This window comes from Myotis myotis, unplaced genomic scaffold, assembly GCF_014108235.1.
Source record: "Myotis myotis isolate mMyoMyo1 unplaced genomic scaffold, mMyoMyo1.p scaffold_m19_p_6, whole genome shotgun sequence".
Classification (NCBI taxonomy): Eukaryota; Metazoa; Chordata; class Mammalia; order Chiroptera; family Vespertilionidae; genus Myotis; species Myotis myotis.
Window position 1 is genome coordinate 79,904,854 of NW_023416368.1, and position 27,787 is coordinate 79,932,640.

General features: G+C 54.9%; 2 protein-coding genes across 6 annotated transcripts; one reads left to right on the plus strand and one right to left on the minus strand.

Moving 5' to 3' along the window:
* The first annotated feature begins 654 nt into the window (after positions 1-654).
* On the plus strand, positions 655-27,588 carry FZR1 (fizzy and cell division cycle 20 related 1). 5 transcript variants are annotated; one of them, XM_036313450.1, is made up of 14 exons: positions 655-856; positions 17,984-18,118; positions 19,200-19,325; positions 19,434-19,497; positions 19,585-19,712; positions 20,386-20,468; positions 20,878-21,061; positions 21,826-21,891; positions 22,342-22,444; positions 22,585-22,769; positions 22,985-23,218; positions 23,590-23,694; positions 24,262-24,354; positions 24,526-27,588. In XM_036313450.1, the coding sequence occupies exons 2-14, from the start codon at positions 18,050-18,052 to the stop codon at positions 24,817-24,819; spliced, it is 1,734 nt and encodes a 577-aa protein (XP_036169343.1). In that variant the 5' UTR covers positions 655-856; positions 17,984-18,049; the 3' UTR covers positions 24,820-27,588. The 5 variants fall into 5 exon arrangements, with proteins under 5 accessions (XP_036169343.1, XP_036169345.1, XP_036169347.1 ...); XM_036313452.1 differs by having other exon boundaries at positions 658-856; positions 24,262-24,363; positions 24,632-24,822; XM_036313453.1 differs by having other exon boundaries at positions 660-856; positions 24,632-24,822.
* On the minus strand, positions 4,259-8,330 carry LOC118658241 (neo-calmodulin-like). Its single transcript, XM_036313462.1, has one exon. The coding sequence runs from the start codon at positions 8,197-8,199 to the stop codon at positions 7,687-7,689; it is 513 nt and encodes a 170-aa protein (XP_036169355.1). The 5' UTR covers positions 8,200-8,330; the 3' UTR covers positions 4,259-7,686.
* Positions 27,589-27,787: the final 199 nt, after the last annotated feature.

Genomic DNA, 27,787 nt, shown 5'->3' on the forward strand with positions numbered 1-27,787 from the left:
CATTGCCATCCTGGTATGCATTAATTGGTATCGCACTGCGGTTGATTTGCATTTCCCTAATGACTAATGATGGTGAGCATGTGCTTATGGGCCATTCATTTTCTTTAGAGAATTGTCTGTTGGGATCCTTTGCCCATTTTCCATTTTTGGAGCAGAGATTTTATTTATTTTTTTAGCAGATTTTTTTTTTGTTGTTGTGCTGTTCCCTGCTTGGAGAGCCTGGAGGAGCATTAGTTTTGAATGAATGAATGAATGTCTGCAGGTAGAGGGGTTTGCATGTCCCGCACATACACCTGTCATTGGGTCCCATCACCTGGTGTGACTGCCTCATTGCTATGTGGGTCTGGCTTCTGTCCACCCTATGGTGGGTCTGCCCTGGGGCGTCCGTTACTGCGACCATCCCCTACTAATCAGAGCCTTTTCCCTGTATTCCAGGGAGCCACCTTCACCAGGCCCCAGGTCCTCTTCCGGCTACGGTTGCCCTTGGCAACGCGTGGCGCCGCGCTTCCTGTATTGATTCGAATTGCAGGCTACGTCACGTCCTCCCGAGATGCCCAATGCGCGCAGGCGCAGCCCCGTGCGGTGGGCGTGCCCCGGGGGCGTGGTGGGGCGTGGCGGCAGCACGCACCGCGCCGGCGCGGGGGCGTGGCCGGCCGCGGGAGCGCGCGCGGCTGAGAAGGGCGCGGGAGGCCGCGGAGCCGCGATCGCCGCCATATTAAGGAGCGCGGAGCCGGGAATCCCGTCAGTGGCGGCCGCAGCCGACCCGGCGGGGCTGCGGGCAGCGGAGGCGGTGCGGCGCGGCGCGGCGCCGGAAGAGGCGGGGCCTCGGAGCCAGCCGGTGACGGGAGCAAGCCAGGTAAGGTGGCCGGAATCTGGGGACCCGCCCCCTGGACCCGAGCCGCGACCCCCGAGCCGGGCCTGGCGGCGGCGAGGACCAACCCAGAGCCCCCTAGAACCGAGTCGACGTGCCGTGCTGCGACACCCAAGCTAGGGCGCTTCAGGAGGCAGCCGGACCCCCGAACACCGCCCCCAAGCCGAGCTAGGCCCAGGTGACCTCAGCATCCCACTACCGTCTTAACTCCCAAATCCGAGCCTCGCCCCCAAACCCAGCCCTGAGTGACCTCTCCAATCCGGGTTACCTGCAGCCGTCGACCTCACCGCCCCCTCTCCCCTGCAACCCTTTTATAACATGGGGCCGAGCTCTGCCCCCAAAACCAAAAACAAGAGACACCCCCCATTTCACCCCTAGAACAGCGGGTCCATGCCCTAATATGTACTATAATCTCTGGCTTGTCAAACCCGGGTCTTCCAAGTTCGGGCCATCCCAGGTCAGGCCCTGTCCAAATTTAAACAGCCCTTCCATAGCTGTATGTGACTCACCCAGGCTCGAACCAGCGCCCATCCCAATAACATTCAAAATGAGCTTTGTGGACTCTGAATCAAGTAGGCTGAGGTGTGGAGACCCTGTCTATCCCAGTGCCCCATTGTATTCACCGCACCCCTCTCGGCTCCTGACACTGAAGCACTTAGGCGAGGCAGTTTGAATGCATAAACACCCCCCTCGCTTCTAGCCCCTCTGCTTTCTAATCCCCGCTACCCAGGATCAAGCTCTCCCATTTTGGCTGACCCCACCAAAATCTAAGGTGGCCCGTCTGTGCCCAGCTGCTCTGAGATCCAGGATGGGTCTGTCTCTTCCTGCAAGCACAAGCCCCACCACCCCAGACACCCCACCTCCAAGTGTGGAATGTCCTCCCCAGCCAGAGCTGTTTTCTCCTAAAAATGATGCCCCCCCCCACCCCTGCATTGGTCCTGCATCACCTAGACCCGTCCCAGACCCTAAGCCTGAGACCCACCACTGTGCAGATGTCCAGCCTAAATCTGTTTTTCCCTGTTCTCCCCCCCCCAAAAAATCATCTCCTTGTTCAGGGAGCCTCTCAGGCTGGGAACTAGATGGATCCCCTTACCCCCGTCCACCAGGTGATGTGCTCATTCCTCTCACTGGTGAGGCTGTATTCATCCTTTACCACCCCCTCCATCTTAACATAGTCTTTTTTTCAGTTATAGTTGACATACAATAGTATACTAGTTTCGGGTGTATAACATAGCGATTAGACATTTTTATACCTTATGATCTCCCCCCAAATTAGAGCCTCCCCACCGCCAAAACCGACCTTGCTTGACTTCCCCATTCTGAGCCACCTGCACCCCGTGACCTCCCCTCCTACACTTATCCCCCACAATCCTTTTGTAAATAGCAAGCGTAGCTTTGCTCCCCAAAACCAGGGCCCCCACTTCATCCCCACAACAGCAGGCCCATGCCCTAACCTGTGCTGTAAGGAACTAGCCAAATCTGATACCCATCTGGCACCACTCAGTTATTACAATATGATTAACTACATTTCCTATGCTGTATGCTACATCCCTGTGACTATTTTTATAACTGGCAGTTTGTAGGCTTAATCCCTTCACCTTTTTTTTTAACCACACTTTATTTTATTGTTTTTTAAATTCTTTATTAGTTAAGGTATTACAAATGTGCCCTCATCCCCCCCCCCATTAAGCCCCCCCTCCCCCCCTTTTAACCACACTTTAAATGAAGACAATTCATCTAAAGAAAAACCATCCACCCACAGCATACATACCCCCCACCCCCTGGAGTGGAGACAGGTGGGAGGGACTTGAAAAGAAGGAGGCTGGGTAGTCTCCCCTGGAGGAGGGAGCAGGGTTTGCATGCTGGGAGCCGGTGAGATCCTCTGGGGACTGTCCCCAGGGTGGTACGTTGTCCCCTAGGCTGCGTATTGAACAGAATTTCTCTCGGACCATCATGGCCTTTGATGTTGGGGGCCCCTTCTGTTTTGACAATAGTGTACTGGCGTTCCCTTCTGAACTGAGAGTGGAAACAGGTGTGCTGGTTGCTATCTTTGTGTAGCAAGTGAGGTTGGATTGCTCCAGGAGGGTTTTGTTAAAGATTTGGGCCCACTCCCTCCAAAAATCAGGGCTCTGGGCCTTGGACAGCTCTTGGGTCAAAAAGGACAGGTGGTTTGCCGAGGTGGGGGCAGTGTCTCAGGTGTCTGTGCTGGTGGTGGCGGCGGATTGGGGCTGGGGGAGGAGTACCTGGAAGCAAACAGGAAAACCTAATGAGGCTTCAGAAGTGGCTTTGCATTGATTTCACACTGGCTCCTCTGTTTTAGCAGAAATCGCCCACCAGTGCTCTTTGTTGGGACCTCTGGCCAGGCAGGTTTTGTGCACTTGGGACTCCCGAGTTTGGGGAGGTCTCGAGTGGGGTTGATTGTGGGGACCTTTTGCTCAGTGTCACTGAGCGGGATGAGGACCTAAAGTTCTCTCAGGGTCGGCTAGTTTGTGTAGAGATCAAGGGAGTTGGTCTTTTAGGAACCAGCCGAAGGGCAGTTCCCCTGTAGTTTTTCTCTCGCAGAGCAGAGGCTCTCACCTGGGGCTGTCTGTGCTTGTCACACTGGAGATGCTCCTGGCAGTGAGTGGGTGGGGGCCAGGGATGCTGTTCCAAACCCCAGAATACCCAGGACAGCCCCTCACAGTGAGTGACCTCACCTCTGTCAGCAGCGCGGAGGGCGGAGATCCTGGGCTAAAGTTCAGACCGTGAGCCCTGGGAGGGCAGGGACTTTATTTCCAGAGCCTGCATTGTGCCCTGGTGGGGCTGGAGCTGGAACACGCTGCTTGAGTGGATGCTGAGGGCCAGGCCCGTTCTGGGGGTTGATGCAGGGAGCCGGCAGAAAGGAGTGTGTGGAGGCCCCCTTTCTGCCCCGAGAGCTCCTGGTGGTCTGGTTTCTGTCCCATCACCGGCCCCAGTGGTCTCCACTCTGCCCACTCAACCTCTCTGAGAGTTTGGCCACTGCGGGGCCTGCTTGTGCATGCAGCTAGGAGCCAGGCAAGTCCTGAAGCTCCTCCCTCCAAAGCACAGACATCTGTTGAGCACTGAGACTCAGTACGTGACCAAAGCTCCCCGATGTGCACGCTTGCCAGGACGTTTGTGCCCTGACTGCCATACATCCTGTGTTTTGGGCTAGTGCCCACTTTCCCCTGCCTCAGTTTCCTCACGTGTGAATGGAATGACAGGGCACACTGAGCATTGCTTTACTTAACCATTCAACCAGTACACATGATAAACGGTGCCCCTCCCCAAGTAAGGGGAATGTAGAGTCCACTCTCCTGGCCTCCTATGCATTCTGTCTGTCCCTCTGTCTCCTTCACTGGCTCTCCTTCTTCTTATCTTACTCATTAATTGTTGTTGATAACAGCTTTATTCAGATATAATTCTAATGCCATACAATCTACCCATTTAAAGTGTACAATTCGTGGTTTTCAGTATGCTCACAGGTGTGTGTATCCATCACCACTATCTAGTTCCAGAACATTTTCATCAGCTCAAAAAGAAGTCCCTTCCCCGTCAGCAGTCACTCCCCATCCATCCCCCCAGCCTCTGACAGCCACAAATCTGCTTTCTGTCTCTGGATGGACATTGCACATAAATGGACTCACAGTATGTGGCCTTTAGTGTCTGGCTTCTTAGTGAACATCATGCTTTCAGTGCTCGTCCCTTTTCGTGGCTAAATAATACTCCAGTATGGATATATCCCCTTTTGTTTGTCCATCACAGTTGGTGGACACAAGCTGTTTCCACCTTTTGCCTATTATAAATAGCGTTGCTATGATCAGTCAGGAACAGGTTCTTGTGTGGTGGCCCTTGTTAATCTGTACTCAGATGCCTCTTTGCTCTTCTACACGTGCTCCTTGATGACCTGCCTGCTTTTCACCCTTAGCTTCCTGTCCTCATTTGCTGCTGGTGCCCAAAGCTTACTCCTGAACTCCAGGCCCACGTAGCCAGCGGCCAGTTCTCTCCTGAGTGTCTCTGTCCATCTCTCCTATGCATCTTGGGTTGAGTGTGTCCAGAAGAGGTCACTCGTACCTCAAACTACCCACTCTCCCCCACCCCCCTTCCCCTTACAACTCCAGCTTCAACACGAGGCCTCTCCTCTCCCTACCCCACATCTTTTCAGGATGCCGACTTTCTCACCTGAACAGGCAGGCATCTGCTCCCTGGTTCCCCTGCTCACCACTGCTGTCCCTGCCTCCACACTACACTCTGCTGGTCTGTAAGCCCATATCTGATCATTCCACTCTCGACTTCTGATCCCTTTCCCAGCTCCTTGCTACCACACAGTCTCAGGAGACTACCCTCTTGGCCTTGCCACCTTTCCCTTTTTCTGCTACCAGTGCACTCCATGCATGCAGCCTCCCCAGTCTGTTCACTGCAGGCCATTCTTTCTGGATCCCATGCCTTTTTGTACGTGCTCTTCCCAGACCAGATCGGATCCGGGAACTAGTGCTTTGTGACTCTCAGGGCGGTCTGGTCCCTGTGGGGCATGTAGCCACTGCAGAAAGGACTAGGCTGTGTTTGCACAACAAGGAGAGGCCAGCTGGGTGGAAGGGAGAAGGATGGTGGGAGCAGGGGAAGGAGTAGATGGCTGTATGGAGGGTATTTGTCTCCGCACTTTCTGAAGGGCTGAGCAGCTGGGAAAGGTTAGTGTTGGTCTGTGGAGCTCACTGGTCTTTGGAAGCAACTATTTCCCTAAGGATTCCCCTAAACCAGGGGGTCTCCACTGGGAGCAATGTCTGGAGACCTCTGTGGTTATCACAACAGCGGATGCTTCTGGCATTGAGTGGGTGGGAGCCAACGATGCTGCTCCACTCCCCACAGTGCCCAGGATGGCTCCCCAGAGAATGACCTGTCCCTGGTGTCAGCAGTGCTAGGGGTTGGGGGGGGGGGGGGTAGAGGAAATACCCTGCCCTAAACATAATAGCTTTTTCCTTCTGCCACCCCCACCTTGGACCCATGGTTGGGAACAGCAGTAAGACAGACTGAGGAAGCACTTACTGATGTTCAGGCTACTTGTTAGGGGGTGAGCTCCCTGTCCCTGTAGGTGTGCAAGCAGATGCAGAGTTGTGGAAGGGCTTTGGGAACCTCATGGGGCTTAATCTGATCCCCTCTAAGGCCCCATCCAGTCTTGAGAATCGGCCCTTTGATATCAGTCACAGTTAGAATCACATAAATGGTCATTAATCATTTGGGGTGGTAATCAAGTTGATGTTCTTCCTTTGTGTGGGGTTTGCATCCTTCGGGCTGCAGCAGACCCAAATGGCCTTTCGGTCTGAAACTTTCACCAGGCTAGATGGGGGAGTAGGGGCTCATCTCCCTTTGGGCATCATTTTCGGAGCTTAGAGCAGCAATTCTCACCTGGGGTGGGCATGGCCCCTGCTTCCAGCGGTGTCACCATGGGTCCAGAGAGGAGGTGTTGACAGAATTATCAGTCTCTGCTCTGTGAGCCCTGGGGGACAGTGACTTCAGGCCTCTACTTTCTGGCTCCTTGATCAGCTTCTAGGACCACCTGCACATGCTAGGTGGGAGTAAATAAATGAGTGACTGCATGCATGCTGGAATATGCCCCTCAGGGGCCCCCACCACAGGTCCCCAGAATAACTTGCTTTGGGATTCACAACAGCCGTCCAGGAAAGGTGTGTTGTCTTCCTACCGCATGCTTTTGCTTTCGTTAGCAGTGAGGGACCGCTCCCCTCAAACATCCCAGTTTCTGCTGCTTCTGTCGTGAGGCCAGGTGCTGGGTTCTAGTCCAGAGTCCATATCTGTAAAACCACAGCCAGCCCTCCTGCCAGGCAGCCCTGTTCCTCCCATGTCCTTAACTGAGGACGGACTCTGAAGAACGGTGGTCCTTTTCACCTTCGTTGACTGTGTGGGAGGAGGCGGGGCCACTACCTGGCCACTCAGCCTGCAGCGGTGACCAAGAGGTCATTGAGGCAGCAGCCGTGGTCACCAAGGCACCTCCCATGCCACACAGCCCAGGAGTACTGCGTGATGGAGGAGCAGGAAGCAGGCATGGCTGGGACCTGTAGTGGGCCTGTCACTAGGCCCATGGGAATAGCTACCACTTCCTAGCATCTCCTTTGGGTCAGGCACTCTGCCAGCTGCTTCACAGAAGTTGAGCCCAGTTTCAAAGCAACATAGGCAGTGTTTTCCCTTATCCCCACTTCATAGATGAAGAGACAGAACCAGGACTCAGAGCCAGGACTTCCCTCTGCAAAGCCTCCCTGCTCCACTGCACACGGCATAACTGGCTGACAGCTGGATAGTATTGGGGCGGGGGGGCAGGTAAAAAATTTTTTAATTGGAAAACAAATCTACAACTTGGAGTGGATTTGAGGCAAATTGTGCCATAAGCAGATTTTCTTTAAGTGACTAAACGTTTAAAAAGCAAGTAACAATAAAAAAAAAATGTTTCTGTTATAGGACCAGCAGAACAAAAAAATAGTGCACGAGTACCTGGATAATACACCCGTTTTGCAATAGTGCGGCTTTTAAGTACATATTGTTGACTGTCCATAGTCCACGCAGAGTTACAGTTCCACACTTCAACAACATGCTGGCAGTTCCTAAAGAAAACTACTTAAAAACGCATAGCCAGGTGTTCCCTCATTTGACCAACTCCATCTAAGCTTAGATGTGCAGAAGGGCTTAGATATATCCAGAGTAAGCCACAGGCACCATGTTACTTGATCAGTTTTCTAAAATAAGGTTTCAGGACAGTAACAGTAGGATAAGGGAAGAAAACATGCATTTTTTTTGACAGGGGGAACCTTTCACAGATAAGTTACAAACAAAGGAAAGGCCAGTAAACAACTTTGTACAAGGAATTTAACACATTCTGTACAATGTCTCCACTTTACTGTCATCATTTGTACAAACTCCTCATAGTTTACTTGACCATCACCATCAATATCTGCTTCCCTGATCATTTCATCAACCTCTTCATCTGTTAACTTCTCTCCAAGGTTTGTCGTCACATGGCGAAGCTCTGCTGCACTAATATAGCCACTGCCGTCCTTATCAAACACGCGGAATGCTTCTCGCATTTCTTCTTCCCTGTCTGTGTCTTTCATTTTTCTTGCCATCATTGTCAGAAATTCTGGGAAGTCGATTGTGCCATTACCATCAGCATCCACTGCATTTATCATGTCCTGTAACTCTGCTTCTGTGGGATTCTGCCCAAGAGACCTCATTACAGCTCTTAATTCCTTTGTTGTTATAGTAGTAGTTCCATCACCATCCTTGTCAAATAGTGAAAAAGCTTCTTCTGTTGGTTGGTCAGCCATGCTGCAAGCGCTACCGGTCTCCCCGAGACGCAGCTACACAACCACTCAGTTCGCTTGCTCCACTCGGACTCTATAGTATTTGGATTTGCTGTAGTGGAAGGGAGGGAGCCTTAGGCTGGACACAGGCTTGCCTGACCTGCGGCGATAGAACAAGGTCAGAGATTCCTCTCCTAACCTCCCAGATCCAACGTGAGCAGAAAATTGGACAACTCCTTGTTTCTGATTGGATCTTTCTCATATGGGACTTCTCCAACAACCCCTTAGAGAATTGCTGGGAATAAAACGACAGCCCCTGGGCTCCTAGCAAGATCCCCCACCTTTCTCAGAGGAAGGGGCTGGTTCAAGGCCCACAGGTAATCTGGGGGTGCTTTGAGCCACCTCCCAACTTCCTGGTTCCTCCCCTTATGTGCACTTTTCTCTGGAGATTTAGGGCCTGTGAAAGTCTGTGCCCCAAGATGACAGTTCCCAGGGAGCCCCCATTCATTTGTCATCATGACCCCTAATTGGATGATTCCTGCAGGAAGTGCTTGGGAGAGATTCACGTGTGATGTAATCCAGGGAAGTCCTTTCAGCTTTAGACTGCTGGCTCGCTCCATACTGAGCCTGGGACCCTCACCCATGGGAACACTGTGACCTGAGCGGTCATAGCAGGTGGCGTTCCAGTCCCAGCTCCACCACCCACCAACTGCCAGGGCCCTGAGTTCCTTAGTTTGTGAAATGGAGAGATGGGTCGTCCCTGGGGACAAAATTAAATAGAGCATGTAGAGTGCTTCGAGCTGTGTTGGCTCATGAGGGGTGCAGGTGGAGTTTGCCACCATGTTCTGATGATCTCCTCACGGGGCCAGGAGCAGTGTCCGTTCATCCAGGACCCTGCTGCCTGCATAGGACATGTCCAGGCAGGTGATCACAGGCTCCTGCTAGAGGCTTTCCTCACTCTCCTTCTCCATATCCCTCGTGCATAGCAGGTGCCACTTGACACCTCTCACTATTGGCTGGTGCAGCTTCTCCAAGGGACGATCGCCCCACCCTCACCTGGGGGTGATTCTGCCCTCAGTGGACACTGTCGATGGCTGGGGCATTTGTGGTTGTCACAGTTGTTTCTGGCATTGAGGGGTGGGGACAGGGATGCTATTCAATCCACCATAGTGCCCAGGTTACCCCCCACAGAGAATGACTGGATCCCAGGATCAGCAGTGCCGATGGTGTAACCCATCTCATAGGTAGCACACCCAGACCACAGTTAGCCTCAAAACACTGAGTCATGGCCCGGCTGGTGTGGCTCAGTGGTTGAGTGTCAACCCATGAACCAGGGGATTATGGTTCAATTCCCGATCAGGGCACATGCCCAGGTTGCGGGTTCGATCCCTGGTGGGGAACGAGCAGGAGATAGCCAGTCAATGATTCTCTCTCATCATTGATGTTTCTTTTTCTCTCTCCCTCTCCCTCCTTCTCTCTGAAATAAATAAAAATATATTTTAAAAATACTGAGTCATGCAAGATGTGTCATAGGAATGTCTTCTTTTGGCTCTTTAAAGAGCCTTACAAAATATAAAAAACAGTGAGGACCAATTTTTCGAGATAAGCAAGATCTTGAAGGCCTTGAAACTTGGCTTCAGGAAGCAGAGTGCTCTGATCCTGGGGGCCTTGGGCCTGCTGTGAACTCATAGGATGTGTGCCCAGCCTGTATCCAGGCCATACAGGAGGCCCTGTGTACCTACAACACGGCATGTCCCTTCTTTTTTTTTTTAAATATATTTTTTATTGATTTTTTACAGAGAGGAAGGGAGAGAGATAGAGAGCTAGAAACATCGATGAGAGAGAAACATCAATCAGCTGCCTCCTGCACATCTCCTACTGGGGATGTGCCCGCAACCCAGGTACATGCCCCTGACCGGAATCGAACCTGGGACCCTTCAGTCCGCAGGCCGACGTTCTATCCACTGAGCCAAACCGGTTTCGGCGGCATGTCCCTTCTTGAGGAAGCCTCTAAGACAGTGATGGCGAACCTATGACACGCGTGTCAGAGGTGACACACGAACTCATTTTTTTGGTTGATTTTGTTAAATGGCATTTAAATATATAAAATAAATATCAAAAATACTAGTCTTTGTTTTACTATGGTTGCAAATATCAAAAAATTTCTATATGTGACACGGCACCAGAGTTAAGTTAGGGTTTTTCAAAATGCTGACACGCCGAGCTCGAAAGGTTCGCCATCACTGGGCTAAGATGATCATGAGTGCTGCATGCTGTATGATTGGGTCGTGCCCAGACAGGCTCTTCCGCCTGATTTTCTCATTTGTGAGGAGGGGAGGCCAGGGGGTGACTTGGTAGAGTTAAAGCTCGCCTCCCTTATTGTTCCTCACGTGGGACTCCGCCTATCACTGACTTCAGCTGGAAAAAGGACTCGCAGGTGTTGGCACAGGATTGTCTTCAGTCCCCTCTAGCCCTGCTAACTCCAGGGCTAGCCCACACAAGCACCACTGTCTCACTCAGCAGGTAGCACTCCATGGTCTGGCCCTATACCAGGTGTCTGGGCACTTATGACATGGGCTGGGTCATTCCCTGTGGGGACCATCCTGGGCACTGTGAGGGGGTTGAGGAGCATCCCTGTCATGAGACCACAGTGTCCCGTGGGGGCAGTCACTCCAGTGAGAACTACTGATTTAAACAGGTTAGAGCAACCTGTTTTCCCTAAGTACCTGGTGAGTGGGAACCATGTGTACCCTATAGGAACGGTGAGGTTCGGGTAGCCAGGAGTGGCAGGGACAGCCCCCTCAGGAGGTGCAGCAGGCCACTGGGCAGGTGGTTGAAAACAAGGGCCCTGCTCCATTGCTACCTGTTGACTGGAAAGCATGCACATTCGGATTGCCCGGGAAGACAGCCCCCCGGGTTGTCAAGAATCCCTGACATGTAGCCCTAGCCATGTGGGGACCTCATTTCTGCCCTTTTAGGTGACTGGGGTTGTGCCCCTTTTCCAGAGGAGCAGGTTGAGGCTTGTCTGAGGCAGCGGCAGAAGGTAGGCCTCCTGATTCTTCATTCTGGGGGACCCAGGGAAAAGGAGACCCTCCTCTTTAGGGCTGGCTTGGTGGGTGAGTGAGACCCCTAATGACAGTACCCTGCAGAGGGAATAGTAATAGTAGGAAGCCAAGCAGCCAGGGCTTTGGCCACCTCACCAGACCAGGGACACCAGCCTACAGTTGGCACCCTTCAGGGCAGCAGGGCAGGTACCTCTCCAGGGCCAGAGTTCTGGCACTGCCACTGGCCCCATCCTTACCACCCCCCCTTCCCCAATCACAAGGCCTTACAGATTGTCTGTGCTAAGTGACTACTTGTTAACAGAGAACTCATTACTTTCTCTAACATTCATAGAGCAAAGGCAGCACATGTTCTGGTGCAGCCAGCGCTGCTCCTACCTCTGAGACTTCCAGTCGGGCCCTGGACTTATGTAGTTCAACCTCTTCCCAGCTGGCTTATTTCTTTGAATAGCTAACATGTTCCCTTTCACTGATTTCAAGAAGCACCAAATGATGAGCCAGGGGGAGCAAGGCTTCCTTTCTCCTGACCCCCAGCCTCTAGTCCAGCGGTTCTCAACCTGTGGGTCGCGACCCCTGTGGCGGTCGAACGACCCTTTCACAGGGGTCGCCTAAGACCATCCTGCATATCAGATATTTACATTACGATTCATAACAGTAGCCACATCACAGTTATGAGGTAGCAACGAAAATACTTTTATGGTTGGGTCACAACATGAGGAACTGTATTTAAAGGACCAGAAGGTTGAGAACCACTGCCCTAGTTCCATTCCCCAAGAGCAACCTCTGCTACAACCTTGTTCTCCAGCCTTGCAGAAATTGCTCATCCCCACAATGCTGTTCTCACAGGCAGCGGGTCCCCAAGACCTTCAGGCCTGCCTTTTACTTCAGTGTCTCCTGGTGGGGAAGAAGCCCTGCCCTTAAGGTAGCCCTCGGGTCACTCCCCATGGTCTCTGCTCTCATAAGCCGTCTGTACAGAACAGCTCTGTACACGAGGTTTTGCACGCACACGCCCAGAGTTGCTAAGGGCAAATTCTTAGAAGTAGAAACACTGCATCAAAAAGGATGTGCTTTTTTAGATTTTGCAAGCAGTTGCCAAACTGCCTTCCAAGCTGCCTTTCTTAGAAGTCGTACTAGTTTCAGCTACTGCCAGCAGTGCAGGCGAGCAATCCCTATGTATCCGTGGCAAGGGCGTGTCACCTAATCTCAGAATCACTCAGGGCAGGGAAGTGGGAACCGCCTTCTCCAACTGTGAGTGAGGACGAGTGCTTTTTCCAGGAACAGTTATTCATGTCCTGTGCCCCTTTGGTCTGTCTTCAGGGTAGCAGATTTTTTTCTAGTTGTCTTTTTTTAATTGATTTTTAGAGAGAGAGGAATAAAAGGGAGAGTGAGTGAGAAAACATCAAGGTGAGAGGGAACCGTCATCGGCTGCCTCCTGCAGTCCATCCTGGGAGTTGAGCCCGCAACCCCGGCATGTGCCCTGGACAGGATTTGAACCAGCAAACCTTTTGGTGCATGGGATGACACCCAACCCACTGAGCCACACCGGTCAGGGCCCTAGTTGTCTCTTTTTAAAACATGGTGTGTTTGCCTTGCAGACACTTTTCATTTCTCTGGTGATGAATTGACCAGACTTTTCTCTTACAGCTTGGGAGTCTTTGCCCTTCTGTGGTGCAGCAAGCAGCAATTTTGGAGGAGGGTCCCCAAGCTGAAGTTCGGTGTCCCCTGAGGTCCCAGTCCTTGGACTGAGGTGGCCTTCAGCTTTCTGGAATGAGCCAGTCTGCACACTGGCCGAGCTCCAGGCCTTAGTTCCGAGGTCAGGCTGGAACAGGGTCTCTGGGCTGGTGGGCAGGCCTGGTTGTGTGTTGTATTTCCCAGGTCACGTGGTTTGGGTGTGCATTTGTGCCTGACTGGACCTGCTAGTTATCACTCTCTTGAGATCTTGGTCTGTGCCTGCCAGGACTGACCAACAGACCCTGAATGACAGATGAGTGATTACTCTGACACATGCTTCTGTGGAAGAGAGGCTAAGGGACTGGTTGGCATAAGGAGCCAAAAACAGCCTTGATTGCCTGCCTCCTTAGGCTTTTATTGTAACAACAGCTTGTACTAAAATTAACTATTAGATGCTATCAGCAGGGTAAGCATCCTTGAGGAGACACATGTGTCTGTAGTGTCTTTTAAGCAAGGACGTGTCTAAGTAAACACCTGGAGGCTCAGACTTGTTTGGAAAAGTCAAGGCAGTGTGTGCCACCTTTGGCAAGGTCCCCCAGAGACCTTTGACCTTTCAGAGAATCCTTAGACTTTCCAACCAAGTCCCATGCTTCCCCACATGTACCCATCTTGTCTGTCTACCTCCACCTCCTCATTGAGAAAATCTGATATGTGAGTGTGTGGGGGGGTGCTTCTGAAGGTAGCAGGTCAATTTAGAAACAAGAGCGACATCCCTGCTGGCCAGCAGGAAGGCTCACCCCATTGGGGATGTTAACCTGCATTTACCAGGTCAGAGCCTGGGACGAGTTAGTTCTGGAGCCCTTCCACCGTGCTGGCATCCCATGGGTCCCTCTGTGGGTACTTGGTCTTGGAAAGACATCCCAGGCTGGGTGCTGGGATCCAGTGCCCCCTCCACTCCCTCCAACTTGCCTTTACTTTGACAGCTGAATGTTGGAGCCACTTTTAGAATGTGCTTCCTGGTACCAGGTACTACCACCCAAAATTGTTCTTCACCTAGTTCCCTGTTTCTGGTTTGCTGCTTCTGATATACTAGTAAAAGAAGCTCAGGAGGGTGGGACCATGTCTGTCTCCTTGCCTGCTTAACCCTGGCACCTGCCTCAGGCCTCTGGGCAGACAGTCAGCAAATGTCCCTCTTGGCAGAATGAAGACCCACTGCCTCTCCGGAAGACTAAGGGATCTTGGAACTCAGGGGGGTGGGGAGTGGGGTTATGGAGAGAGGGGATGATGGAGACAGAAGGATTGGTTGGCTATCCACAGTGGGCCACATGGGACTGGGCAGAGAAAAGGACTGTGTTCAACACAAGCACCTTAGGAACCCTCTCAGCAGCCACCCCTAGAAGGATCCATGACAGAAGGCCGCAGCATGGTCACTGCCTTCTCTGCCCTGCCCTAGTGTGTGTCCTGCAGCTGCTATAACAAGTCACCACAAACTTGGTGGCTTAAAACAACAGAAATGGCCCTAGCTGGTTTGTCTCAGTGAATAGCGTTGGCCCATGGACTGAAGGGTCCCAGGTTTGATTCCTGTCAAGGGCATGTACTTTGGTTGCAGGCTCAATCCCCGTTCCTGGTTGGGACTAGTGCAGGAGGCAGCCACTGGATGTGTCTGTCTCACATCGAAGTTTCTCTCTTTGTGTCTCTCCCCTTCCCTTCCACTCTCTCTAAAAAGCAATGGAAAAATATCCTCGAGGGAGGATTAGCAAAAATGAAAATTAAAAAACAAAAAAAGACCTGAAAACCCACAAAATTATCTTATAGTTCTGGATATCAGAAGTCCAACACGGGACTAAACTCAGGTGTGGGCAGGGCTGGTCCTTCATGAGGCTCCAACAGAAAATCATTTCTGGCCTTTTCCAGCTCCTAGAGGCACCATATCCTGGGCTCTCGGCCCCTTCCTCCACCTTCACAGCCAGCAGCACAGCCTCTTTCATCATTCACTCTGCCCTGATGCCTCTCTCTTATAAGGACTCTATGTTGACACTGTGCCCTCTGGGGAGTCTAGGATCATCCCCTATATCAGGGGCCTTGACTTAATTTTATCTGCAAAATTCCTTTTGCCACGTGAGGTGACATGTCCACGGGTCTGGGGACTAGGGCCCTACACATGTGGGCAGTCTGGAACCTCTCTGGCCCTCAGGAGCCACATCTAAATGGTGAGATGCTGCCCACTGTACGGGCTTCTGTAAGTGGCCATACCAGAGTGTAAGTGGGCAGACAGGGGCAACTGATCTGCTGATGACAGGAGGGTGTGCCACTCTGGACATTCCTTCTGGACTGAAATTCAGCACACCACCCGCTGGATGGCACTTCGCCTCTTCACTCGTCCTGGGAAGCCTGTCTTTCACTCTGTCTCGGAGATGACTGCAGCATTCTGGGCTCTGCTTAATTTCTGATGTGCAGAGTGCATCTAAGCTATTGTTGGGGGCCTGCTATCCTGAAACAGACTAGCCCTGCCGGCCTCAACGTGGTGCCATTGATCTGTGAATGGAGGTGGTCTCCAGGGGAAGTGAATTCATCTCGGCCAAGAGGTTTAGATGACTCCACCCATAGCGTGACCCGTCCCCGATATGAGGCCCCTAGGGTTTTTTCCTGGGGAGAGTGAGCTGCTGACTTTGTCTGGAATAGTTCACTTTCAGCAACAGTATGTTGGGAAGCCATGGGGAGGGGCAACTGCTAAGCACAGGGACCAAGACATAGCCTCCATCCACCTTATCTCCTGAGAGTTCACTGGTGGGTGGCAAATGAGGCCCAGGCAGGGCCAGTGGGGGAAGTTAGCCAGCCTCTCTGAGCTTTTTTTTTTTTCTTGTCTGCAAAGTGGTGGGTACAGCCAACTGGTCCACATCTGGGAAAGTGCCCACTGACTGTTGGAACTACTAGAATGGAGCCATGGCTACTCCTTTTGTGTCTAGCCCCTGTCAACCCCACTCACAGGATGCTCGGTCAAGGTGGGCCTGGAGCTCAGTTCTGTTTGCATGCAGCCTGGTGCAGTGGTCGAGATGATTTGGGCCCACCCTTGGGAAACTGACCTTTTGAACAGCAGTCTCCACCTGGGACAGACTCTCAGGCAGGCACAGACCTCTCTGTGTCCCAAGCACAGCTGTGCTGCCACAGGAGTGCTCAGATGTGATGAGGGCACATGTGAGTGGGGAGGGGTGTTGTGGGGCAAGGCCTGGGCTTTGGGGAGAATCTGGAGGAGGAAGGGAGGCGCAGGTACATTCTGGGGCAAGCCAATGGGTGGACTGTGAGCTAGGCAGGGCCAGGCTAGGCTGGCAGGAAGTCGGAGGAGGTGGAGGACGTGGCCCCAGTCCCCAGAGAGGTAAGGAAGGCCGGAAGCCATCATCAGTCCCTTCAGGAGACTGTCCTGTGGCTACAATGGACCAAAATGTGTCTGGGGACCTCTGTTACTGCAGGGGAGGTGGGGGGAGCAGGAAGGATGTAGCCAAGAAGGGATGGCGGCTTCCAGAGGTTTACCCAAGATTGAGGGGTGCTGAGGTGCTGCGGTCCTGCTTTTCTCATCAAAGCTGGTCTACTGAGGTGGGGACAGTGGGGCTTGGGGCTCCAAGCTAGCACAGGCTCACGGGAGCCCCAGGGTGTGGAGGGAGGGCCATGGGCACACTGGGGGTGTTGCTGCCCCTCGCTCAGTCTTCACATCCTCATCTGCATGAGGGTGTGGGCACCTAGTTCATGCTGCTGTGGGGGGGGGAGCATGAGGTAAAACATGCAAGCTCGCTAATGTGGAAGGTGGCGGGAACACACTGGGAACCAGTGGCTGTGTCCTGCGTTTTGACCAAGCAACTGGCTTCGGGACTGGGCCACATGAAGGCCTTCCCGTGTGTGCAGTGACGACATGTGAGGGACAAGCACCTGGCAGGCTAGAGCTGGTGCTGCCCCCACACAGTGTGCGTGGTCTCTGTGATGGGCCCAGGGATTCATCAGAGAGGCCGTTCGGGGTTTTGAGAATAGAGCTGAGGCCGACCTGCCTACATATCTCACTGTGTGGGCCTTGGGGCTCCGGCCAGAGGAGTAGAGGGACAGCGGCTGCCAGAGTTCTGGGGCCCAGGGCAGGCCCACCGCAGGAAGCTTCAGTCTGCTGAACCCCGTCTGTGTCAGGCTCTGTCCTGGAAACCTGCATTACCCTCCATGCTCTGCAGTGCCTTGAAGGGAGGCAGGACTGGCAAACGTTTTCTCTGAAAGCAGCCAGAGTATGGCTGTGGGTCTGGTTTGTCCCTGGGTCCCAGTTTGCCACGCCTGCCATAAAGAACAGCCCTTCTTTCTGAGGCTGCCACTCACTTCTGCCCCATCCTGGAACGCCCAGAGCCCTTTCTTCCTCAGATCTGCTCTCCCCTCTGTGGAGTATTGTCCTCCAGCCTCCTTTTGCTGGCGATCTCTCACTCCGCTTCCTCCGAGAGGCCTCCCCAGATTGGTTGGAGTTCAGTGGGAGCTGGGTAGAAGCTGGAGGCCAATTTCCCTGGGTCACAACCTGGTCTGCCTGGCCCTGGGGCTCAAGTGCCTGCATAGGGCCTGGGGCCCAGTCAGTTCTGGCAGACTCCTGGGGAGTGTATTGACCCTCCCTGGTACAGCCCCAACCCATGCCCAGCCCCATGCCTCCTTCTTGGGGACAGGGGCCAAGGAGCCAGGGAAATGGTTCCTTGGATGGCACATGGTCTCAGAGGGTCTGAAGTAAGGCAATGAGATGGAGGTCTGAGTTGGAGGAGCGGGGGACTTGGGGTAAGCCCTTGGGGGTCAGGGATAGGGGCAGCCTTGCCCTAACCAGGACAAAAGTGAAGGGTCCTGTCAGAAGGTCCCGCAGAGGAAGCAGAGAGGAGTCCTGTTTGTCCAGGTTGTATCTCCCTGTGCCTTCCAAGGCCTCTGGGGTATGGCCACGCCTGAGCTCTGGGCTCCTGGGAGGGAGGACCTGCCATATGGTAGGGCATTCCTGAAAGGGGTTCTGTGGTCACCGGGTGGTGGTGAGGGCTGCTGCCCACTGGTGCTGAGCTGTCCTGCCCTTCCTGCCCCAGGCTGACTTTGGCTGGCTGAACTTGGTGGCCTGACTTGGCCGGCAGCCGTACCTGCCCTGCCCCACCATGGACCAGGACTATGAGCGGCGCCTCCTTCGGCAGATTGTCATCCAGAACGAGAATACAATGCCGTGTGTGAGTAGCCAGTGGTCACCCTGCCAGTGCTGGCCTGGCCCGGTGGAGCTGTGGGGAGATGGGGTGAGGGGTGTGGTTGGCCACAGGGCTTCTGCCCTCAGCAAAAGAGGGAGGTGCTGTGCAGGTGAAAACACTCCTCCCCCAGAACTCCCCCATGACGGCACCACAGCCACCAGAGCTGCAGTGCACCTCCCCTCCTCCTGCTGGAGGCCCCTTATTCTTTACAGGCCTCTGCCTCCTGGCCTGCAGAGGGCACCAGCTCTTCTCTTGGGCCGTAGTCAGGACTGACTGGGGGATGAGGGAATGTGAGCCACCTTCCCAGTCAGTGAAGGGCCCAGCAACACAAAGCTGGGGTTCAGCCCTGGCCCCACAGTCTGTGCAGGAGAGTTGGCCTGGGTTGGCCAGGCTGATGTGGGAGGGGGTCAGGGTACTGGGACCCAGGAGCCTATGGGGCAGGGGTGACCGGGCTAAGGGGTCTGGGGAAGGTCCTTCTGGTTTTGCCGGCAGTCCTTGGCTTTTAGATCCATCACTTCAGTCTCTGCCTCGTTTTCATGTTCCCTTCTTTTCTGTGTCGGTATCTCTGACTCTAATAAGGATACCAGGCATTCATTTTAGAGCCTAGGACTTCAACATATGCTTTTGGAGGACACAGTTCAACCCACAGCAGATGGCTTATAGATAAGGACGTTCGCCAGATAATCAAGTCGGTTCGGGTGGTGGGGTTGTTGTTCTCTGGGAGAAGATCCGTCCCGTGTGCAGGAAATCGAGGCGGCGGGGCAACAGGTTCTCAGTGCTCAGGGAATAAACTTTCAACTTTCTGGTCCTGTGGCTGCTTAGAAATATAAAGCCATCTTGTAGTGTGCTAATGTCTTGGGCTCTATTGCTCCTTGGCCTCTTTTTGCCTCACAGAGCTGCCAGCAGGTCCAGCATATGAGTTATGTACCCAAATGTTTTACCTCTGCCCGTTGGGTTTCCAAGATTGAACCCCTCGGTCAGTGGCTAGAGACCGAAGGCAGCAGGCAGGGTAGGTGGGTCAGGCTGTGGCTCTGAGGCACCCAGCCCCACCCTGCCATCCTTTTAGGTCTCAGAGATGCGGCGGACCTTGACACCTACCAACTCCCCCGTGTCCTCCCCCAGCAAGCATGGGGACCGCTTCATCCCCTCGAGAGCGGGCGCCAACTGGAGTGTCAATTTCCACAGGATCAATGTGAGGACAGAGGACCCCCCCAGTGGGAGGGTCAGGCAAGAAGCCTGGGGCAGGGCCACGCCATTCTGGCTCACCCCCCCTTCCTCTTGCTCCTTCCCTCTCCCGCAGGAAAATGAGAAGTCTCCCAGCCAGAACCGGAAAGCCAAGGATGCCACCTCGGACAATGGCAAAGGTCAGGAGTCAGGGCCACAGACACCCTCTTTCTTTCACCCCCTCACCTGGTCCCACCCCAGCCTCTCATTGTGTTTGGTGCCTGCAGATGGCCTGGCCTACTCAGCCCTGCTGAAGAATGAGCTGCTAGGGGCCGGCATTGAGAAGGTGCAGGACCCACAGACGGAGGACCGCAGGCTGCAGCCTTCCACGCCCGAGAAGAAGGGCCTGTTCACGGTGAGCCTGCCAGCCATGCCCACACTGACCGATGCTTCCTGCTGGGGCTAGAGGTCCCTCTCCTCCATGACTGATCCAGGCTCAGCCCTCATCCCTGGCCTCCTGTGCTGTGTGGAGGCTCCTCCAGGAGACCAGTCTCAGCCTCCCTAGGTTCCTCCTCCTCCCCCACACACACCAGCCCTGCTGGGGGCCTTGAACCCCAGAGAGGGTGGGAGAAGGTAGGGCCAGGCCCCCGAGGCTTGCCCTGTAGCCCTCCTGGGCATCTGCTGAGACAGAGGTAACTCTGGGGCAGGTGCTCAGGTGCAGGGTGAAGGGACAGTGGCCTCAGCAGAGCCACCCCAAAGAGCATGTCTAAGTCATCCTGGGTCATGGGGGCCCCTGGTAGTGTTAGAAAGAGCCTGACTTCTAGTCCCTCAGGATGGCTGAGGGGCTGATGGCTGTGAGCGGGCAGGAGCATGCTGGCAGTCACACCGAGCGGGATCCTGGTTTGCTTTTCTGAGTTTCTGGAACCCAGGACACCCCTAGTTAGAGGTCTTCCTGGTTAGGGCGAGTAGCACCCTCACTCTTCCCCCCAACCACCAGAAGCTCAGGGCACCCAAGCTTTGGGTCTGAGGTTCCTGAGCTCTGGGACCACAGTGTCCACTCAGTAGGTATGTGTCCACGCTCCCTCCAGTATTCCCTCAGTACCAAGCGCTCGAGCCCTGATGACGGAAATGATGTGTCTCCCTACTCCTTGTCACCAGTCAGTAACAAAAGGTGAGTTCGGGGTCTTTGAGGGCGGGGACAGGGCAGGTGAGCAGCTGGGCGGTACATGGGAGCTGCAGTTAGTCTTAGGACCCCTCCCTGGGGCACACTGTCAGCCTGAAGGTTTTGGGTCCAGACGGGGGGAGAGGGGAGTCAGGGAGGGCTCTCTGGAGGAGGTGCCAAGTAGAGAGGATGGTGTGGCTGTTGATCAAGTCTTGGGGTGGCCAAACACCCAAGGGCAAAGGGCCTTGTGTCCATGGGGTCACCCACCGTTTGGGGATCATGCATGCAGAGGGGCAAGGTGAGTGGGAGAAGATATGCCAAGAACTAATGTGAACCAGGGGTAGTAACATTAGCCGAAGAGTAATGATAACCACATGGCTGATTGACAGAAAATCACAGTCTCGGGCTCTCCCCACAGTCAGAAGTTATTGCGATCCCCACGAAAACCCACCCGCAAGATCTCCAAGATCCCCTTCAAGGTTCTGGATGCACCTGAGTTGCAGGACGACTTCTACCTGAACCTGGTGGACTGGTCATCTCTCAATGTGCTCAGTGTGGGGCTGGGCACCTGCGTGTACCTGTGGAGCGCCTGCACCAGCCAGGTGGGTGCTCCGGTGCCCATAAGTGTGTGTGCAAGTGCTTGTGTGTGTGTGTGCTTCAGGGGTGTGGGGTGGCTTCCTCTAGTCATTGAGTCGGGCTGGCCCATGTGAAGGTTAAGTGTGGCTGGGTGCTCCAGAGCCTGGGGCAGCACCTGGCCAACCTCTCACATCTGAGCCCACCCTCCACGTACAGACTGGAACTCGGGAATAGTCAGCAGGTATGAGGGGAGGCCCTTCTGCTGTGGGCTGTCTCCTGTAATGACTGGTAGTCCTTGCTCTCTACCTGAGTTCTGCCTCTGCCTGTGTCTGCAGAGGAGGGGAGATGGGTGTTCAGGCCTGGCTGAGCCTGGGGGTGCCCACCCCACCCTCAGCACTAACTCTGAGCTGCTGCTAGGCCCACCATGGGCTCAGACACGCCTGCCAGGGTGGGACGTTTTCAGAGATTAATGCAAGTGGTGATGCCCCCTAGAGAGGGCTGCCACCTGTTGAAAGCACCCAACGTGTGTGATGCCCTCGTCACCTCCCCAGCATTCCTCCCCAGACTTTCCAGTCACTCATCCCTGTGCTGCATGTGTCCCCTTGCAGCCTGCAGTCTCCTGGGCACCCCAGCATCATTATATCAGGTCCCAGCATTAACACCAGTGCCCATAGGCCTGAGGTGTGACTGAATGAATAAACAGATGGATGCATGAACAAATGGACAGGGGGCCTTGAAGGATCAGCGGGCAGCACGTCAGCTCACATCGACCGCTCCCTCCTTCCCCCAGGTGACCCGGCTCTGTGACCTCTCTGTGGAAGGGGACTCGGTGACTTCTGTGGGCTGGTCTGAGCGGGTTAGTATACAGGGTTCATTCCTGGGCTGGGCAGGGGAGGTCTGACTGGGCCTTGCTGGCAAGGGTCCTCGGCAGTGTTTGGGGGCCTGGGGGCCCCAGAGTGATGCCTGCATCCCGCCTGTTCCCAGCCCGGCAGAGACTGTGACAGTGACAGGGCTGCTGGCAGGTCCCCCCACAGACATAGAGTTGAGTGCAGTCCCTTTAGAGCCCCAGCCTTCACCCCAGCCAGGGGCAGGCCAGGCTCAGGCAGGCAAGTTCATGCATTGAAGTGCATGGGTCTTACATGTGCGTTGGCTGATTTTGACAAACCCATGTGTTGTGTAATCATCTCCCCAGTAAGTTCCAGGACAAGGTGGGTGTCACTGGATCAGAAGGGACATGTGAGGAGCGGGGAAGGGAGGCCCAGGGAGGCTGGGCCTGATGCCTGCTCTCCCCGGGTCCTGGTCCTAGGGGAACCTGGTGGCCGTCGGCACGCACAAGGGCTTTGTGCAGATCTGGGACGCAGCTGCGGGGAAGAAGCTCTCCATGCTGGAAGGCCACACAGCTCGAGTTGGTGAGGAGCCCAGGGTCCTGATGGGGTGTCATCCCAATGGGTGGGAGTGATTCTAGGCACAAGGAAGTGACGATTCCCAGCGCATCCTGTTTCTGAGAGGCCAGGCCTCGGCCTCACCCAGCCTTCTGTCTGGTCTCCAGGAGCGCTGGCCTGGAATGCCGACCAGCTCTCATCTGGGAGCCGGGATCGCATGATCCTGCAAAGGGACATCCGCACCCCGCCCCTGCAGTCGGAGCGGCGGTTGCAGGGCCACCGGCAGGAGGTGTGTGGGCTCAAGTGGTCCACGGACCACCAGCTCCTTGCCTCAGGAGGCAATGACAACAAGGTAGATGCCCTGGGCCCCTCATTGTCCGGCCTCGGGAATATCCTATCCACTCTGCCAGCCCTCATCCATACAGCAGGAGTGACAAGGGTGTGCCCCGAGGGAGGACCATGATGGGTTTGAGGGAGCCATTCATCCTCCCCTGGAGGGCTTGCCTAGGGGCCACAGCCAGTGGAGGGCCTCACAGCTGCTGCCGATCCCCATCCCCACCCTCCCAGCTGCTGGTCTGGAACCACTCGAGTTTGAGTCCCGTGCAGCAGTACACAGAGCACCTGGCAGCCGTGAAAGCCATAGCCTGGTCCCCACATCAGCATGGGCTGTTGGCATCCGGCGGTGGCACAGCCGACCGCTGCATCCGCTTCTGGAACACGCTCACAGGGCAGCCACTGCAGTGCATCGACACAGGCTCCCAGGTGTGCAACCTGGCCTGGTCCAAGCACGCCAATGAGCTGGTGAGTGCCATGGCAGGGCCTCTGTGTGTGCACGGGAAGGTTCTGGAGCAGGAGCCCTGGGCCCCAGCAAGGCCTTCCCTGGGGTCCTAGGGTGAAGCCAGGACCCTGCCACCCAGGTCAATCTGGAAGTACCTGCCCCTAATCTGGGTGCCCGTGCTGCTGACCACCAGCAGAGGCTGGCTGAGCTCTGGGTATAGTGTAGCTCCCTGTCACCTTCGGCATCAACCAGAGTTTGGGGGTAAGGGGCTGGGCAGGTCCCAGGTGTCCTTGCTGTTCAGTGGGTGCATCAGGGGGAGTGGACAGCTTGCATCTGAGCCCTGGGGTCGTGAGAGGGGAGCCCAGGTTCTGACAGTGCCTTCTACATTCCACAGGTTAGCACACATGGCTACTCACAGAACCAGATCCTGGTCTGGAAGTACCCGTCCCTGACCCAGGTGGCCAAGTTGACCGGGCACTCCTACCGAGTTCTGTACCTGGTGAGTCTGCACTGGCGGGTCCCGGTCCCAGCACTGGGCCCCTGGGAAGGCCGGGTGCAGATCCAGCTGGTAGTCTCCCCCACCTGGGCCTGTGGGGTGGGGTGGGTCAGCCAGGCCAGCTCCCATGTTCTGCTTTCAAACGTTAATTGTGTCATCACTTTGAATCTACTTTCTTGAACTCTCCAGCTCTGTGAGGAAGGGCAGCTGTGCCCTCCTGACAATCTCCCCACATTAGTTTATCTTTATGATAAAACACAATTAACCCCCCATCCAACTCCTTAGAAAATATCTGAGGACAGTTCATCAGATACCTGTTTGCACGGGCCTGAGGACAGGCCCTCTCCATCCCTCCTCAAGTGTTTTTCTTTCTTTCCAGAAGAAGTATTCTGTGCTTAAACTGTCAGATCCTTTGCTCAAGTGCACAGAGTAGATAGAGTAGAGGCTGGGGCATCCTGTGTTTTCGGCTTTGGTGGGGGCCCGGCCCCCCTGCACCAGTCCTCCATCATTGACTCCATTCATGGGACCAGCTGCAAGGCCCGAGAACAGTGAGGGTCTCTCCTCCTGCAGGCCATGTCCCCTGATGGAGAGGCCATCGTCACTGGTGCTGGAGACGAAACCCTGAGGTTCTGGAATGTCTTTAGCAAAACTCGTTCGACAAAGGTAAAGTGGGTCGGTATCAGCGCCAGGTGTTCCCCCATGCGCATCCCCTCAGCCTATCCTGGGGGCCGTCCCCCACTGCCATCTGAGCAGCCCTGTTCAGACGCTGCTGTCACCTCCCCCGGGACTGCCTGCATCCCCTCTAACTGCTCCTGCATTGCTCTGCACCCCCAGCCAGGGTGCCAGGAAACAATGGTGCCTACTCATGCTCCTCCTCTGGTCCGAAGCCTGTTCCCGTCCAGCTGCGCGGGCTCAGCTTTCTCTCCTGTGTGCCCTGCAGGAATCTGTGTCTGTCCTCAACCTCTTCACCAGGATCCGGTAAACCACGGGCCCAGCCATCAGGGCAGAGGAGCACCACCTGTCATCACGTGCATGACCCTCCCTCCTGCACATGTTCCCAGAGGAAGCAGCTGGGGTGGGCGGGGAGCCGGGCCCAGAGAGACCCTGAAGATTCTCATTAAAGCCTGATTGCGAACCCTGTCAGCGGTGTTTGGGGTGGGGATGTGGTTGGGCACCAGCAGGCACGCAGGGTTCCGGCTCCCTTCACACCAGGTGGCCCCAAGGCCCCAGCTTTGACCGTCTACACTCGGATGGGGATGGACGCCTCCCTGGACCCCACCTGCTTCCCTTTATGTCCATCGTCACTTTGTTGAGCTGCATGCTCTTCCCAGAAGCATGGGTTCACCAGTATTGCCACTGCCCACGTCTGCGACGGGAGTAACAGCTGGATGCCAAGCCAGTCAGCCAGGGGAGGGCCCAGCAGCAGGACGGTTCAGGTCAGCCCGTGGATCCACAGGACTCCTGATAGGTCTCTTGCGGCCACGTCTGCTGTCCCTTTGCTGGCAGCTATCCCGGTGACTTTGCTAGGGGCCAGGCATCAGGAGCAGGCCCAGGCAGGCTGTGCACCAGAGGAGGTCATCTCGAGATGGACTTGTTCCAGGAAAACGGAAGTTGGGTCCACTTGTCATCATGAGCTTGCCCTGACCCTGCACTGTCCTTGTCACTGACGGGGACACAGCTGAGCTCTGTCACCAGCGGGACTACGGTTCCTGCGGCTTGCTGGGTGTACAGATCTAGGTGGCCTAAGGGTGCCTCGCCCTCCTCCCAGGTTCCTTCCCCATCAAGCTATCCCATGTGTCCTGTCCAACCATGCCTATGACCATGGGGAAGCCAGGGAGGAGAGCGAGAGGAGGGGGCAACCACTGGTCCCCCAGAAGCTTTCCAGGTGTCCTCTGATCCTGCCCCCACCCTGTTGTCCTCTGGCCAAGCTGGGTACCACCTCTCTTCCAGACCTGGAGAAATTGGAGGGAGAGAGGTGGACCAGGTGTGGCGAGAAGGCAGAGCAGGTCTGGGGGGGGGCGGAGGTCACTCTGGCTCTGCTTCTAGGTCCCCCTCATTTAGTGTTCCCCCCGCAATCGGCCATGTGTGTGCATGTGTATATATGTATCTGTGACTTTTCTTTGGGATTGTTTTGTGTTTTGTAGATGGGTCCCAGAAATGTTTGAGGCTAATTAGAGAAGGGCATGGCCCACCCAACCTGCCTGGGGGTGACAGGAGTCACAGCTTTTAAAGCCTTCATTTAGGAGGGGTGATCAGCTGAACCTGCTTGGATTTGGGGAAGGGTGGGACCCTGCCCCATCCCAGCATCTGTGTGCCATAGCCTCAAGCAAGGACAGTGTACATAGATTTGTGTATTTCGATTGGTCATCTTATTTTTGAGTGTTTTTTTAAGAGAAAACAATCCTTCCCTACCACATGCTCACCCTGTGTAGCTGCCGAAGAGCCAGGAGCTGGCTCTGTGTCGGACCCGCGCCTGGGAGTTGAGACAACAGAGAGGAATGTGTGTCCCCGGCCTGCGGGCCTGGGGCTGCAGAGTAGCCCTGTGTCGTCTAGTGGAGTATCACTGTCATTATACCAGGTATGGGCTCATGCACGGCTGGGCTGGCTGTCCATCTGGCTGGGGTGGCTGACAGCTGCAGTCTGCACATACCCAGGCCCCAGACCAGCCTGAACGTCACAAACAGGTGATGAGCACCCTGCCCTGGGTGCGCTCTCTGAGGGATGCCTGTGTCTCTGATTTCATGTTCTAATAGGGATAAGGGTGACATGCATTCACACCGTCCCTGCAGCTGGAGGGGTGGGGGTGGTCTCCACATGCAGTGAGATGGAGGCAGGGGAGGGAGGGCCTACTGGGGGCTGCAGGCTGCACAGGAGCTCTCAGAGCAGGCCCTGCTGCCATCTCCACCTGACGTGACTGAAGTCAGCAGTGGGGGCATCGCCCACCCAGTGTCTGCACTTGTGCAAAGTTGAAGGGTGGGTGGGGCATAGTCTGTCAGGCACCCTTGATTATTGAATGTGGCTTTTTGGGGAAAGGGGAAAAGGGAGTTAAGGGTGAGGCAGAGGCCAGTGCAGCGGTGAGGCCCTAAGAGCCCAGGGCGGAGACAGGACCTTGCAGCTGCCTGTGACTGCAGAGCCTGCAGGCCTTTTCCTCCTGGGGCAGATCCCTGACCTAGGCACTGGGGACAACAAAACAGACCAGACGCCAAGACCTGCCCTCATGGGGCTTCTGTTGGGTGTGAGTGGGAGGTGTGTGCTGTGTGAGGGAAGAAGGAGACTTTAGGAAAGGACAGCTTTGGATCCAGGACTTGCTACAAAGCTGATGTTTGAGCAAGGAAGGGTTCGGACAAGAGCAGGAGGCCTCTGGGCAGAGGACTTTACAGCCTGTGTAAAGGCCCCGAGAGGAAAGTTCCTGGAGTGTGGAGAGCAGTGAGGAGCCCTTGTGGTACAGCAGAGTGAGCAAGTGGAGGGGAGGGAGGGAGGAAGTGAGGGCAGCGAGGGGCCTGGGCAGGTCTTGCAGGGCCTGGTGGTGAATGTGGAGACGTGACCACTGGCGCAGGGGCACAGAGAGGCCACAGAGGCGGCTCTGCCAGGCTGTGATGATGTGACTGGCCTGGACCCGGTGGAGGTGGTGAAAAGCGGGGAGATTGTGGATTTTATTATTTTTTAATTGTGGTAAAATATGCATAACTTAATGTTTACCTTCTTAAACTTAACATTCCGTGGCATTTGGTGTATTTATAATGTTGTGCAAACAGCACCTCCAACTCCAGAACATTTCCATCACCCTCCCAAAAACCACACCTCCACTCAGTCCCCTCCGCCCCCGGCAGCCATGAACCCACTCTGTCTCTGGATGGGCCTGTCCTGGACATTTCCCATAAACGGAATCACACACTATGGCTTGTGTCTGGCTTCTCTCACTGAGCTCCTGTGTTTAAGATCCTCCCCATTGCGGCAGCACTTCTCACGCTGAGTACTACTTCCCGCGGGCCTGGGTGGGCCACATTGTGCCGAGTGGATGGGCATTTTGGTTGTTCCCACTCGCTGGTTGTGAATCATGCTGCTGTGAGCATTTGTCCGCGGGTGTTTGCTCTGG